Source organism: Pectinophora gossypiella, chromosome 5, assembly GCF_024362695.1.
Source record: "Pectinophora gossypiella chromosome 5, ilPecGoss1.1, whole genome shotgun sequence".
Lineage (NCBI taxonomy): Eukaryota > Metazoa > Arthropoda > Insecta > Lepidoptera > Gelechiidae > Pectinophora > Pectinophora gossypiella.
Window position 1 is genome coordinate 15,940,247 of NC_065408.1, and position 16,595 is coordinate 15,956,841.

The 16,595-nt window shown below is 39.9% G+C and overlaps 1 protein-coding gene across 1 annotated transcript in view; it reads right to left on the bottom strand.

Moving 5' to 3' along the window:
* Nucleotides 1-729: 729 nt before the first annotated feature.
* Nucleotides 730-16,595, bottom strand: part of LOC126367210 (lachesin-like) — a 59,680-nt gene continuing 43,814 nt past the window's right edge. The window contains exons 6-8 of the mRNA XM_050010634.1: nt 13,526-13,700; nt 11,425-11,597; nt 730-1,787 (exon numbers count right to left, since the gene is read on the bottom strand). Coding sequence (XP_049866591.1) covers nt 1,714-1,787; nt 11,425-11,597; nt 13,526-13,700 — 422 coding nt within the window. The 3' untranslated portion in view covers nt 730-1,713. The remainder of the gene's footprint in view (nt 1,788-11,424; nt 11,598-13,525; nt 13,701-16,595) is intronic.

Consider the following 16,595-nt stretch of genomic DNA (forward strand, 5'->3'; position numbering starts at 1 on the left):
TGTATTTTAATTGTTCAATAATAGTAGCAGAATACCTATTAAAGGCAATCTGAAACAACCAAAAACTAGACAACCAGTCGTATATTGATTGATATACTGTTTTTAAATAATATTACTGCTTTTTTTGAAAGAATGCGCTGTCGTACGACAGCGCAGGTTTTTCCCATTCTTTCAAAAACGTATGTCTATACATAACTCAGCAAGAGGCCACGACCTGCCCACCGACCCACTTGTTCCCAACAAACCAACTGCGCGCACTAAAAGTATTTTACAACGCTTTATTTTTGTTCCGGAGCTCTATAAATAAATCGTCACAAAGCATCTCTCTGTTTCTTGTTTTCCCGGCAGCCAAAAGCCACTTTAACGATAACAACATTTATTCTGTCTGTTCACTGCGATCGGATCGGTATTCTTTTTAAGAAAAATTCGTTAGCGCCGCCCTACTTGGGCTGAATTTCGATTAGAAAAGACAAAGAGCCGATTGTAGAGAGTCCGGCGTTGGAAATGGGGAATCAATTAAAGAGCACCATCGATTCTCGAGCGCCGATAACGTCCATCAGGGTAAGTGAAAATGCTTGATAAGATTGTCCGCCGCCCTCCCCCAGCACGCCCCGCGCGCCCCCGCCGCCCGAGAGCCACGCAACCTTTTAATTATATCAATCGTCGATCTCATCTTCCCCACGCATCGTCCCCTATCCAATTATAAATAAAACACCACCCTAATTTTATACTAATTTTAATATCTTTATTTACATCGTCAAAATTCACACAATCTGTACAGTAAAGGTACGTAAATATAGCCTAGTGATATATCTCTTATTTTTAATAAAAGATACAATTTTATACATTAACGTAGGTATATCTAGGTCGATTGATTAACAAATAATATCAAATATGAAGTTTTATATAATCGTTTAAAATTTATCGTTCTTACTGTGCATCAATTTTGTTTATTTACATTTATTTAACAAGCGTGAGGGGCAAGCTTGGTTATTCGATACACTAATGGAAACACTACTGAAAACAACATTAAAATTATTGAACACTGTAACAATTATTTATTCAATAACGGAATTATTTTTCAACTTAACAGGATTGACTAGAAACGGGTTACATATATTTTAGTAAAAACTATAATTTTACAAAATTTGGCACATTAAGTTGTATGAGGGTAAGGTATACTCGTAGCTATGCGAAGCACGGCATCACAATGAATATCATAAATAGTTTATTTATTACTAGACTATCTCTGGAAGGACATAGGACACGAATAGACCGCGTATAAGAATTAAATCTTAGGGTGTGGAAAGAGACTACAAAATATACAAATATAACCGTCGACTTAGCCACAAATATAGTCATAAAACAATGAGAGGATTATCACTAGAAATAGTAGGAGTAAAATCAGCTGGGTTCTGAGGATAGACTTACAGACTACTCGTATTTAATATCGGGAAGGTAAACTGAATATCCATACAAATATAAAATCACTCTCTCAACTTCACTTCAGGATATGACAGGACACCCCAGGATGATATGTTTCAATTTACTATTTATAATAATAGACAAATTACCAGTTTATAATTATTTTGGTATATGTATATTTAATTTATGATTGTTTTACCTAAATAAAATATTATTGATATGATAAATAAATTATGTAAAGGGCGTAAAATAAATATTAAAATAATCCTAATAAAGTGGACAAAGTAATCAAACTAGATCCATCTGAACCAATATGATAACAGCCACAAACGACTGCCGCCAGCAGTGCAGACTTCTTGTACCTGCGGACAACAAACATATCACATCAGGTGGTAATAAATGTAATTAATTTATTATACTCGCTCCTTGTTCGAGACGGTTTACAGTGTAGTCTACGTTTTACGCTTCATAACATATTTTATTTTTTAATTTAAATCTAAGGACATTACAATAATAATATAATTTTTATTTCCTTTAATTTTTTTATAATTTGGAAGACTTGTGATCATACTAATGTGCTATGTTTATGTTTTTGTGTGTTCAAATCTAGTCTGTAAAAAGTGTTAGTGGTAAAAATATAAAACCCTGAGAGAAACTGAATTTTCTATCATTGACTAATTCTAGTATTTACAAGTCGAAGTTGAAGTATTCAGGAATTGGATTTGCTCTATCCGGGGAGCTACGTAGATATAATATGACCATTATAAGAGTAGATGGAATTTGTCAATGCCATCGGAAGCAGCGTTTGCCGCTATCGTTGCCACTTCACTGCACCTGCGAGACTTTTATCCCCGGCTCGGAACACCGATATCCATACCTACTCGTGTTACGAGTACACTGATCTTGCATCTCTTTCTCGCTTCCAGGCAAGTAATGAATGCCATCCGAGGCAAATGTACATTAAGTCACGTCAACAAAAAATGCATCTTCCTTTCTTTCATTGGCATTAATTATTTCCATCTTAGAACTTGGTATCAACAGTGTCTGCAAGTTGTCTTTGATTACTTGTGTAGAACCACAAACACAAACCAGAAAGGCAGAAGCTGACCCCATTACGGATTACAAGCGTGAATTTATGTGTGTGTTATGTATGCTCGGTGAGGTGCGGGTACTTAGTTCATCTCGCGATGGATGTACCTATATCTTCCCCAATTGGGAAATAGCTGTGAGTTAATTTATGTAAGTATTTCCATCTTATAGTGGTAGTACACTAAACTAGCACAATAAACATATTTTTTTGCTTTTTTTTAACAACTCAATTATTTGACTTCTTTATAAGGCAAGACGTTAGCCTTTTACTGTGTTTAGATGTAGTGTACTAGACAAAGGTCTGTAGCTTCTTGTTTATTGGTATCTTAACGAATCATACAAAGTTCCGTACCTAGAAAACTGGATCTTACGAAGTCAATACCTGGTTGTATCTTAGCTTTGTTTTTATGACAATTTAAAAGAAACATACACTCTTAGAACTTATTTTGGTTTGAAGTATAAAATGTCAAAAAATACAGTTTTAAAAGTTATATGTATATCAATAATAGGTACATACAGAATAGTTAAGAGCAAAAATGACACTCTTTTCAAAATACTTCATCTGAGCTGAATCCTATCTGTGGAATGTTATTCGAGCAAATTTAATCAGGCTGTTAGTTTAGGACGAGCAAACATGAAAGTGGTGTACTATGAAGGCACGTAGCCCAAACGCTTAAAATTCAGGATTCATATTTCAGCCCCATCGGTAATCTTCGCGATAGATACCCTTATATTTATTCAAACGTTTCCCCCACTCTATTTGATATCATATTATCCGACTGTTCAAACACTTTTCCCTTCGAACATAGAGCTGCAACTAGGGAGAGGCATGATACAGGTAAACAGATATATTTATACCAGAGTCGTTTTAATATTACGGCAACGTTTAATGCTTTTGTGTTTCTGAGAAAACGTTCTACACATTAGAAAGGTCTGTTTCGTAAAATTTTCTGATCGGGAATCAAACTCTAGATGTCTCTTTGTCGAGATCATAGATTTAGGATTTACAACGAGCGAAATAAATATAAATCTATCTATGGTCAACCTGTACAAGAGTCTTATAAATAGTAACAGCATTGGACTTAGTCGAGTTGTTCTATGGACGATGTATGTATTTATAAATAATATGTACAATGGGATTGGGTGTCCAAGTGCTATATAAAATGAAGCCGAGGCGATAAGGGCGATGTTTATAGCCCAGCAATCGGTATGCAACAGATAACGACAATAGCTGAACATTATTTCACAGATAACACAACTGAAGTAACCGCTTCGACTGGATGATAATGGGCCTCGGACCGGGAACTCAAATACAATTCATATAGAGGGTGTTAGTGGCATCGTAACGAAAACTATGAGCACGGACCATGATTCTGAGGTGATATCGAGTAGAATTTTTAACTCAGAATCATGGTCTGAATCATCCCCCTCAGTATTCGTTACGTTGGCACTAACATCCTGTATAATTCAAATCATATTGGTAACGATGGATCGGGATTAGGAAATCAATTAAAACTAGGTATATGTAGCCCACCACTGGTTGGTCGAGTATGTCCGCTAGTATTAATAAAAGGTATCATTAAATGAATACCTAAATAAAATAATGCAATCTTCGTTACTTTTTCTCTATTTCATCTGATTTTAATGAGAGATATTACAGAAAACAATTAAGTAGATACATAATCTCACGTATTTTTTAAATGGGGCTATGTAATATTCTGAGCTGGCCAAAGGCCCCTTCTCTGTCCATTTTGGATATATTTGCACAAAACCACTAAAGAGGTGTTAGAAAGAAATATCATTTGAGAGCACTAGCTGCAAGAATTGATTGTACGCGGTCTGCGTTGAATATTTATGAGGGTTAAGTGTGTATGCGAACTCGTTGAATGTTTAATCGGCGTCGGTGGATGTAGGCTCGCGACGCCCGACCGCAGGACTCGAGTAGGCCGGAGTAGGCCCCGCGCGCCCTGCCGCCGCGCCTATCTTCGTATCCGTTTATATAAAACGTCTTTTACATTACAACAGTCCTTTGTTTGTTAAGGATATTACAAGTTTGAATCATCCGAAAGAATAATATGATTCCGTACTAGGGCACGTTCAGCCGTTGGTCTCGGCCACTAGCCGTAAAAACATCTCTCGCATGGAGCGGCGTGGTGGAGTACGCTCCATATCCCCTCAGGTTGATTAAGGAAGCCTGTGCCCAGAATTGGGACGTATATGTGCTATTTATGTTATGTGGATTACAACAAATTCAGAGGAGCAGGAAGACTGAATTGACGAATGGAAATTACTCCGTGTAATTTATCCTTAAAGTACTATAAGCGGCATACATTTGGCAAATTGTCTTCGAACGCATCGCCACGTGTAACCTCTGCCGGAGCATTTATTTTTTACCACGAAGCGGGACGACCGCTTTAATAATGCAGTGTATTGTTACAAAGAATACAAAGCGACACAGTAAGTCCCGCGCCTCTGTTTGATGCGTCGACTGAGAGGCTTTACTTTCTTCGATAATGGGTAATTCGGTTGTTTTCTTGCTTATTTACATAAACAAAAATGATGTCTCTGATCCGTAGTGAGGTGGGTGGAGCTACAAATAATCAGAAGGAAATTTCCAGTTTTTTTTTCTTTTGAAGTCTAAACTCCTAAGACAGTGTCAAGAGATGGGTGATCTGGGGGGTTAAGAACGCCACATCGAAACAATTCATCTAATGTAAGTGCGCAATGCAAATAAATATTAACACGTTGTGTGCCATAACGGACACCATGTGTCTGACAGCATACTTTCCCCTGACGCATCACTAATGAGAATTATCCAAAAATCGTTGAGGACTTTTTTCGCAAATATTGTCAGGAAATAACTCAAAAACGCCTTACAGAAACGACGATTAACTTATTATTTTCCGAGATGTCATATGGCAGACACCAGTGTCCGTCGCGGCCTGCACGAACGTCCAACCGTATGTTCTTGCGCCGACGCCGAGTGGACAACGCTGTCGGTCCCCCTGATATACTATTTACAAGTAGTTAAAATAAAATAAGTAATGTTTTATTATCCATTTAACGGAGTAGACCTTAGAATTTTTCGTGAAAAAGTATTTTCTAAACTAAATAATTACCTACAGAACCCATTACTTACTTGCTACGTAATTGACTGAAATGGATTTTAATTATTACAACTTCACAGTGCCCTGTAAAGACCAAAAAATAATGTCTAACTAACTATAACGTCATACTATTGAACGATATAAAATACTTTCTTTATGTATCTACAACATTTTTGAAAACATCTTCTTGAAATGTCCATAAATTCTAAGTCACTTAGTTTTTTTTTTTTGTGCCAAGGGGTCAGATTGTACCGTGAGGCCACGCGGGTCACTTGCCGTAGTAAAAACAGTCGAAACGCTGGCCGACGGCCGCCTAGAGGCTTTCGAAGTGATCGTGGGCATGCGGACACACCGTGGCCGACGCGGCTTCCTGGACCCGACATACTGGCGGTCACATGGTGTCCGCTGCGGCTCACTGGACTAAACATGGTTTCTAGTATGGCACTCAACGTGTTAAATAGCAAAATTGCTTTTTTAAATGAATTGCTTTGATGTGGCCTTTTTCCCCCCAGCACACAACTGCATACATTTTGTTAGACTAGTAAGATAGGACCTTTAAAATCGTTTCTGACTACCATCTTTTGGAATGTAAGTTAAATAAAAATAACCATTAAAATTGTAAATTTGGGTTTTTAATGCAGTCAGAGTAATTCAAAAAGATATATATGACGAAAAAAGTAAATAAGTATGTTCTTTTTTTTTTTTGTTTCACACATTAATTAAATACAATGTTAATAAAATATATAACATAGTCAAATTAAAAACCTACACTACAATACGTCAAAATACACACACACATATATACATATAAAAACCATATCAGGCGTCAAGAAGCCCTCCGGAAAGCGAACCCCGCCCGAACGTACCCATTATGCTTGCAGCGTTGCCTCTCTGGACCGCAAGTGAAATACGCTGCGCGAGGAAAAAGCCAGCTCGAGGGTCTCCGCCTCCAACCCTTATACGGCGACCAACATCACGCACCAAAGCTTTGGCCTCAACGCCCCAAGGTCCCGCTGTCTCTAACGCAAATGGCACGAACTCATACGCTGACTCCAAATTGGCATACTTATTGTGCTTCCTGAGCGCCGCCGCTTCAGCCGCCGAACCGGCAGACTGTTGCGTAGCGCCCCGGTGACAAAGCGAGTATGTGCTAACACATGTCGCGTCCCAAATGAGACACCGACCCCTCTGCCACGGAATCAGCGTAAGGCCATCCGGTTTTTTGCCATCTGCCCTAGACAGCCCGGGAGGCTCCAGGACACACGGGACTCCGGCAGAAATAAAAGCACGGCGGATGATGTCGTTCACCGCATGATGGCGAGGTCGACGGCCGGCGCACCGCATGCAGCTCAAAGCATGGTAACCATCTGCTTCCACCCTGGCACCGCACACACACGTATGAGGCTCGCAAACAGCGCATCCGAGACGCAACGCTGCAGCTATCCTGAGCGAGTCGTCGTCCAAAAGCGTGCCCACGTGCGGGGACGGGAAAGCCTGGAGCCAACAGCCTGATTCAGGTCTTGCCGCTGCACGAAGCCGGGCCGCTTCCAACCCCGACGCCTCGTCGATGAGATCTGCCACCGAACGGGAAGACACTATTTCGTCCCAGTCTCTTTGACGTTCTGGATGGAGCGGTTGGGTGCCACCTGGGCATAAAATCGACCAAATATCCATGGCCTCTACTGCGTACGGGATACAGAGCCCACCACCATAAGAAGTTAAAATACGAGTGACGAGCTCCATGACCCCATGCGAGGAGGCCAAGAAGGCAATTGGACCTGATTCCTGCAAGCGGCGCACACCCAGCCCGCCGTGTCTAATAGGCAAACTAGCCTGGCACCATTGGGCCTCATTTAGGGCCACGTTCAGTGTCTCCTCCAGAACCTGCCTTAACGCGCCATCAAAACCAGCTACCTCAGCCGGGAATCGCCATGTAGGAGCTGTTCTGATGACGTACGTCAATTTTGGCATGGCCAAGCAGCTACGAAGGAGGGTTAAAGAGACGTGTGCGGGCAGATGTTTTAAGTGTTCCGCTAGTGATTTCAACGTTTCTGTTTTTGAGGACAAACAATCAGGCACCCCTTCCGGGAAAACAGGCGCGCCCAGTAAGCTCAAAGATGCCTCATCGACGATCCTGAGCCCGGGAATTAGGGACTGAAATCTTTGATACGAGTCTAATGCCTCCAGGCTGCAGGGAAAAAACTCACACTTGGAGGCATTTACCTCAAGGCCCAGCTTCCTTAGCGCCGGGAACAGTTTCCGGACATCCCTTTCCACAGTATCCGGACTACCTCCTATAGTGCCGTCATCCAGGTACCACACGTTCAAAGGAGCCTCCAGAGAAGATATAGTTCTATGAATAGCCAGGCTAAAAATCAGTGGGCCAAGAGGATCTCCTTGCTGTGCCCCTATCTGTGATTTGATATCCTGGCCATTAAAAATAAGGTTACTTGACGTGGAGTAACATTGATGTAAGAAAGGAAAAATTTCTGGCGCTAGGTTCCTAACCTCGTCCAACAACACATCCCTTTCAATGCTGTTGAAGGCATTCCGAACATCAAATTTGATGATTACGTCGTTGCTTCCGTCAGTCATGGCAAAAATCCTAGCCGCGTGGATTGCCGCCTCACACCCAAGGGGAGTGCCAAAACCTACTTGATAAGGAAGCAAATACGCAGCCATATCTGCCCTAACAGCCCGGCAGCACAGTTTGGCAACTAAACGGCGGATAGTATTCCCCACTGCAATGGGCCTTATACCCCCGTCCTTTTTAGAAAGAGCGCACAAGGAGCCGCCATACAGAAAAGGACAGACTTCCCTATTAAGTTGTCCCCTCAAAAGGAAATTACACAGGCGTGTTAGAGTTTCCAATAGTAAAGGCCCATTGTCTCCCGCTGACGAAGAAGTAAGTTCCTTGAGATGTTCCGGCCTAAGCCCATCCAGGCCAGCCGCCGATCCACAAGGAAACGAGGACAAAGCTGCAGACACATCCTCGACCTTAACAGAGAGGAAGGGGTCCGCTGGGTCAGGCGCGGGGGGTATGTTCAAAGGGCGAGAAGGAGCAGGGTGTTTATCCCTTAACGCCGCCAAGGTATCATCATTTGATGGAGCAAAAGCACAATCCGAAGTGAGCAAGCGGGCTGCTCCTCTAAGATCCCCTTCATAGAACTTTGCCTCCACAGCCCTGTACAGAGATGGAATTCTGTGAGGAACATCCTCCAAGTGTAAGCTTAACTGAGCATTAGAAATATTTTCCTACCGAAAGTATGTTCTTTATTATTTATGACTCGTACATCACAGCACTCAAGACGAAACAAAGTGAAGTTGAATCGACATGTTACTCCAATATTATTCATTTGCTAATTAGTCCTGTTGCAAATGGAGCTATTAATATAATTTAATGACTACTAAATAATGTATTGGAAGCGAATGGGAGTGTAATATTATCTCATGTTTGAAGATAGATTTCATGAGACTGAGATAGTTCTCAGTGATATGAAACTGAACTATGTCAGACTCACATATCATTATATACAATATATTATTTTATTTATATTAATGTATTAACATTGAGTCAAAAATGTACGTAAGTACTTAAATGTTATGTAGTAAGCACTAGAAAGTAAAAATGGGAAATTGAAAAAAAAAAAATATTTTGTGTATTTTATGCATAATAATAAAAGATTAAGGGAAAGTAGACAAATATTGAGAGTTATCGAGGATAGAAGAGATTAGATGATTGGACACATATCAAGGCACGACAAATTTATTAAAAACTTAGAAGAATGATGATAGAGTGTAGGCAAAGACCGAGACCGGGTCTTATAAAGACGTCAAAGAATTGGTATTTTGTAGACAATAATAGAGAATGCAGCAACAGGAGTGTGGCTTTTGAATTAGTAATAACAATGTGCTGTGCATATTGTGCGGTTATCTACATTGTGGAAAAGGAAAGATAAATAGACCGTTAACATCTTTAAAGGTTGACACTGAGATCGGGATATCGTCGACAAAAGGCGTAATGGCCATGAAAGTGTTAAAATAATCCCACATCCAGAAGAACAACGTCAAACCATAGCATAATTTTGATATAATTTTGAACTAGCAAAATGACTGTTTTTTCCGGACGTGCGATATTATGTTTCAAGAATGAGCAACGTAAAGTACCTGAGACGTGGTGCGGGTGCGGCGGGCGGTACACGTGGTGCGCCTCGCGGTCGGGCGCGCGGTCCAGCTGCGCCCGCAGCACGCTGGGCCGCTCGCTGGCGCCCGCCCCAGCGCCGCCCTCCCGCTCCCGCGCCGCGCCCGCCGCGCCGCCCGCGCCCCCGCCGCGGGTCGCGTTCGCCCGCCGCGAGCCTGCAACACGCCTCACGTCAGCACATGCTTACGAATGATTATGATGAGTAAGGTAGCTAAATATCTGGCCTGCGAGCGAGGGCGAATTACCCCTTAATTCTTAAACTCTCGTTGGGAGTAAACTAGGTCAATCTCATGAAACCATTCAGGTGAGTTGACTACAAAAATGTATATAATGTGTAAACTCGGCCACCGGACAGATATGCGCTTGATATGATACATGCTTTTATAACCATACATAACTAGTTGACCGGACGAATGGGGAGTGCTGAGGGCACTTACCCACAGTAAGATGATTCCGTGCTTCGGAGGGCACGTTAAGCCGTTACTCCTGGCTATTAGCCGTAAAAACACCTCCACCAACCCGCAGTGGAGCAGCGTGGTGGAGTATGCTCCATACCCCCTCCGGTTGATTGAGGGGAGGCCTGTGCCCAGCAGTGGGACGTATATAGGCTATTTATGTGTATGTTATGTGTCTGCATTATGTTTTGGTACCTAAAATAAATTACATTTTTTCTCAGAAACAAAAATTAACAGCAAACTTTGAAGCATATCGATGATATATATAAAGAAAAATAAAATGAGTATTTACGGGAAGGAGAGTTACTGATGAGAAAATTGTACCACTATTTATTTAACTTTCGCAACATGGTTATGAGTAATTGGACTATACATGCTTTGTATTATAATGATACAAGCCCCACTTATTAAACTAAGTTGGTTTTAGCGTAGCTGGTTTTAGTATCGACAACACTGTTTCTGAACCTTCAATACATAATGCACAAGATCCTAATAGATATTAACATAAAGTAGAGTAGGTGGAGAATATAGATCTCAATTTGCTTTGATGTAACTTTAATATATTTATGAATATAGTCAGCTAGGAATATAAAAGTACGTCGAATGGACGAAGAAAGGCCCGTGGCCAGCTGTGTTTATGTTGAATGAAGATTTAAACAAATTAAGAAAAAAGATAAAAGGTTAAGTAATAGGAAAAAGAAATGTATGAGAGCAAGAACGATTAAGAAATTATAAAATATAATTAATTAACAACGCAAGACTTTTCTAAGGCTTCGTTTGTAGAGACGCTGTGGTAAGCGTTGAGCGGCACTAGAGGTAATGTACGGTCACGAGTACTAATATGTATACACTTTGAAACCATGTCACAATAACTTTTTTGACAAATTAAACCGTAAGTCTCATTAAATGTCAAATTTTAATATGATAGTGCGACAGGGTTCTAAAGCGGGTACACGGTATTGCTCATGACATGAAAGTGCTTCTACGTAAACGATACATCGAAATACGTTTGAATTAACCGCGCCACTCAATGAGGCTGTTTAAAACCATCATCATTCATTCTCCTGCCCTTATACAAAATAAATAAATATCGGAATAAAAATAAATGAATAATATCGGCTGTTTAAAATATCGGAGATAAACTTACTCTCTTTATTGGCATTGCTTTTCATCTCGGTCGCTTTGGGTGACGTGGAAGGCATTGGGATCTCATACAGCCTGATAGAGCCTTCAGTCTCGCCCAGGGAGTTCTTGGAGATGCACCGGTAGTTGCCGAAGTCACCGATCTGAAGGTTCCGTACTGTCAGCTTCATGTGAGCCCTGTTTCGAAAACAATATAAAAGGTTATTAAAGTGAAGCTTTTAAGAGAAAATATCATAATTAGTCACGACTGAAAAAAAGAAGATTGACATGAAAAATTTAAATAACATGTTATTATAGTATATTCTGAATACAATTTAATGATAAAACAATATAATGTTACCCCGGTGGGAAATAGGCGTGTGAGTTTATGTATGTATATGAATAAAACAATTATGTCAAAATTCAAAATGCAAGAGCTATTTCATGCATAGAATCAGTACTTATGTGCGCAAGTTACACATTATATTCCGCAAATAATATACTGTTTATCGAGCCCGTAACGTAATTAGCTCCAAAATTTGGGATCCAATTTCATAGGCTTGTGCGAGGCTTAGGACACAAAATTATTGCTGTTTCACTGATTGTTTGCTATTTATGATGAACAAACAATTTTGAGCAGCGTACAGGGAAAATATACAATGAAAATACTGAATATATGTAGAGACGTTATGAAACAACAATTCAGTCGACTGTTATAGATCACATGAATTATTGATGATAGCACGGGACAAAGTAAATATAGGGAGTTCAGAAAACAATCACATCACTTCAAATATAAACGCCTTTTTTTTATCCTGAATCTTTTCCTATATGTCTTAGTCTATTTGTGAAAGCGTCGTTGTAAAGAGACGTTACCAGGCTGTATTATATTTGGAATAAAGTTCACTTCGACAATGAATGTCTTAAAGATCGACAACATGTCCAAACGCGAAAACACAAATTAATTGTGATTCTTAAAACATTTTTTGTATAAAATCTAATCATAGTATCATCTATTTGGACTTTCGGCCCCGTCTCGGTGATGGCTGTCGTCTGGAATGAATCCGGTCAGCAGTCGGCTTTCAATTCGACGATAAATTATTCCCACTGATAAACGGCCGATTGAATGGCCACATAGCATTCCTATTATTACATTCCTGCATAATAAGTATTTACATTACTATTTACCGTCTAGGTTAACGTTAATATTCAATGCATTTTCTATGTGTCCACAAATATAGCAAACCAGCTTTTGCTTGCGGCTTCGCTCGCGTTAAATTAGAGGTAACACGGTTCCTAATACACCAAATTTTAGCCTCCTAAAAATGATTGAATACTGCTAAAAGTCCCATATAAAATTTCACCCCCTTTTTGAACGGGTTGGCGGCAGATTTCCAAAAAAAATGATGCACGATTTTTTGCTAGTCACAAAAAGTCCGCATACCTATTTTTAGCTTTCGACGTTGAAAATTGCGGAATGCTCCATACAAACATTCACCCCCATTTTAGAGAAGTGGGGGGTTAGAAAGAGACCAAAAATAGCATATGTCACTCCTTATCCTTAAGTGCTATTATTATTAATTTATATACGGCTCACCACCTATCACGTTAGTCTAACGGAAAGTTCGGTAAGGTGTGGGTACATAGTTCATCTTGCGATGGATGTACCTCTGACTACCCCAATTGCGATATAGTAGGAAGCTTATAATTATGTTCTCTACTCTATTAAAAATATATCCATACAAAAAAAACAGGTGTCGGAGTACTGAGATTGAGACATGTGCCGACTCTACCAGGATGATACACTTTCAGACATAAACTCACGCCTATTTCCCATCGGGATAAGCAGAGACTATGGAATTCAATTTGCTTCGACCCTGACACACTTCTTTTGCTTCCGCAATATTCATCAATCGCTTCATATACGCACGCCCCGGTTCAGAGTAGATCGTACTGAACCTTTTCTAAAGACATCTCCAATTTGGTCAATATACGTCCTTCTACCCCCTTCGGTTGATTGAGGGGAGGCCTGTGCCCAGCAGTGAGACGTATATAGGCTGTATATGTACGTCCTTCTAGATATTCCTCTACAATTAATCTTCGCTTTATGTTTCATAGAAACATACCTATAAGAGTTCTCCTCTGTATTGATGGCGTACTTCTTGGTGGGCAGGACCATCACGTTGTCGTAGACCCAGTAGGAGATGGCGCGAGGATGTGCTTCCGTGTGGCAGTCCACTGTGACGTCAGTGCCGGCCGGCGCGCCCACCAGCTGGTTCGGCACCCAGATCATCGGGGAAACTGGTGAAGGAATAATCAAAAATTCATGCTTGACTAACACGTGCTCAGTGGTGGAGGAAAACATGGCGAGGAAACATAATATTCTACAGAAATGCAGTTCGGACGTATTTGACTTAATACGTTCAAGGCAGGTTTATCCTTCGCGGGTTAGAAGGTCGGACAGGCAGTCGCTTCTATAAGAAAATAATAAAATCTTTATTTCAGATAACGACACATAGCATAATACATAATATATTTAATACAAACAGTAAAATAATAATTTAGTAAACAATTACATTTTCTTGTAAAGGAACTAAAAAAAAATATGGTGTTAATACTTTCAGCGATACAGAAATACATTGGACTTTAATTCATGATAGTACGGCAATTGGAATCCGGGTGTCATTTGTTTCAGAACATGATGTTTGAATGAGACATAATACAGACAAACCATACAAGAAAAATAAAAACTGTGATGGTCTGCTGATCAAATTTTGAAGAAACGACTCCAAAATCTATGATTTTATTGATAGATTTTTTCGAGGGCGATGTATTGAGGTAGATACGACACTTGCTATAAGATGGCGTTTTATGTTTGTTTCTCTATCGGAACTAAGCTCATTCGAACTTTATTATTATTGGCGTTGCTTACTCCGATCGCATGTTCTCCACTACAGATGATTTGAAAAGTATTGATCGCTAAATAACGTATCCTTACCCCAAATATCGTTTTAAAGAAAGGTATATAAACCTAACAAGACGAAGAAGAAGAATCGTTCAAACTAAATTATCTTCGTGCTCCATCAGGAAGATGACGAGAGTTTTATTTTCCAACAAAGAATTGTCTATTCCCGGGAGCTCACCTACTTCATCAATCCAAAGCAACAGGGCCGTCCGCCGGGAGTAGTTATTGGAAACTTAAAGAAAGCAATTTATAAAGTTTCAATAATGATGGATAGCGGCGCGAGCTCGTCCGACCGCGCCCGACCTCCCCCGAATGTCTCGCGATTTTTCACATAACGCTAGATAATAAAATCCACACTTTGAGGACGTAATTCACATTCTCCGAGTTTATGGTGGCAATTTTCACCAAGATATTACTTGTGCCTCGTGATACGCTTTAATATTCTACGTTTTAAAATATTTATAAAGTTCCCGTTCTTTATGCCCTTATTGTAGATGACTTCATTACCGGTCGAGATAATAATTTTTGGGACCTTGTGAATATTTATACTGTTATCTTTAAGGGTACGGTGGGAACGGAAGCCCGCCTCTCCGGTTTTATTTGGCAATAAATACGAACAATTTATTCACGGGTCGCAGTTTGATTCCGTCGCAGCCGTAAAGCATAAATTTGGCGAAATCGCGCTCATTGATGTGACCGAATGGCATCATTTAGCAATCACTGCATGGAATTTAAAATCGGCCGACAATTTATTTTATTTCATTTTCAGATCTGAAATTATTACCCTGATTCTCTGATTCTCAGGACAGTCTGATTTTCAAGACCATCAGAAATTGTTGTTATGGAAAGTGGATACATTTTTAAAATATTACAATTACAACCAATATAGACGGCGCAGCGGTACAGTGAGCATTATGTGTGTGTTGTTTGTTATGTTGTCATAAAAATCAGCAGATTGATACTGTCTGTTAGAAAACCGACAGTACTAAGGTATCACAGTAGATGTTATGAGTACCATGATTATTATTAAAGTGATAAAGATTCGACTTGATGAATAAAGGGCTGTAATTTATCGGTGATTTCGTTTCAATTCAGCTGCAGGTCGGAGACGGCGTTCATTTCGCCTTATCTGCTCGCGATTATTTCATAGTTCATTTCGCTTTACTCAACCCTCTGTAATACTGTTATATAAATGCTCTGCCGTATCTCGAGAGATGTTTCCGATGTATTTATTGTTTCTTTCATTTGGTATTATTATGATATATAAGACTTGATCGACTCGTTTAAAGTTAACAAGATGTTTCATTTCGTGTATCTGCTACTTGGGTAACCGCAAAAGTGCAAATAATTGCCCAGGGTCGATGTCTATTGTGGTTTTATCAGCGTTATTCATTTATTTTCTTGTTTGTCGGCACAGCGCGAGCAGTCGTTTGTCTTTCTTTAAAAAAGATCAATTTTCTTCAGTGCCTGCAGCCACAATCTTCGTCGGGCGTGCACCGTGAAAAAATATTATCTTTCAATTATCACCGGCGGCCATCTTGCCTTCTATTTAGTCAGCTGCGCCTTGTAATAAGAATTGAAAATAAAGGGGAGCAAAAATCCCGTTTTTAAAAGGATTTCCTCTTTGTACAGTTCCGGAGGCTTTGAGTTAATTTTTAATTCAGTCGGTGTTCGACGTCCGTATGAATTACAGAGTTTAGTTCGTTACCGTTAGAAGAGAATAGTTAAACTTAAATTGGAGTCTATGAAATATTTGAGGGGTCTGGTGAATACTAATTTCAGCGCCTCGTTTTGTCTCCTCTTTTGTATTGTAACGAGATAGATAAACGTTGTCGTGCAGAAGATATTGTCTGTACCTATAGTTTAATAATATTTGTCCCAAGATAGGTCTTGATTTCTTCGTTGGAAACTCTTGAATACAGGTTTTAAGATCTCTCCAGTATGTCCGCTGCCTGTTCAGTAGACACCGAATGATCGTAGTAATTAGTCCGGGTGGAGCAGCAGCAGCTTCGAGGATCCTGCATAATACTACGTAGTATCATTGTTGATTCTGTGACAATGCACCAACAATCGTATTATTCTGTTTATGATAAGACCCATTATAGAACAAGCGATGCAGAAAACAACGATAATTAAAGCCATTATTGTTTTTGTTAGTGGGACATTGGCGTTTAAAATGAAAGTTTTGCTCTGATACGTTTTTGGTAATGATAATATTTTTGTGTGCGCCA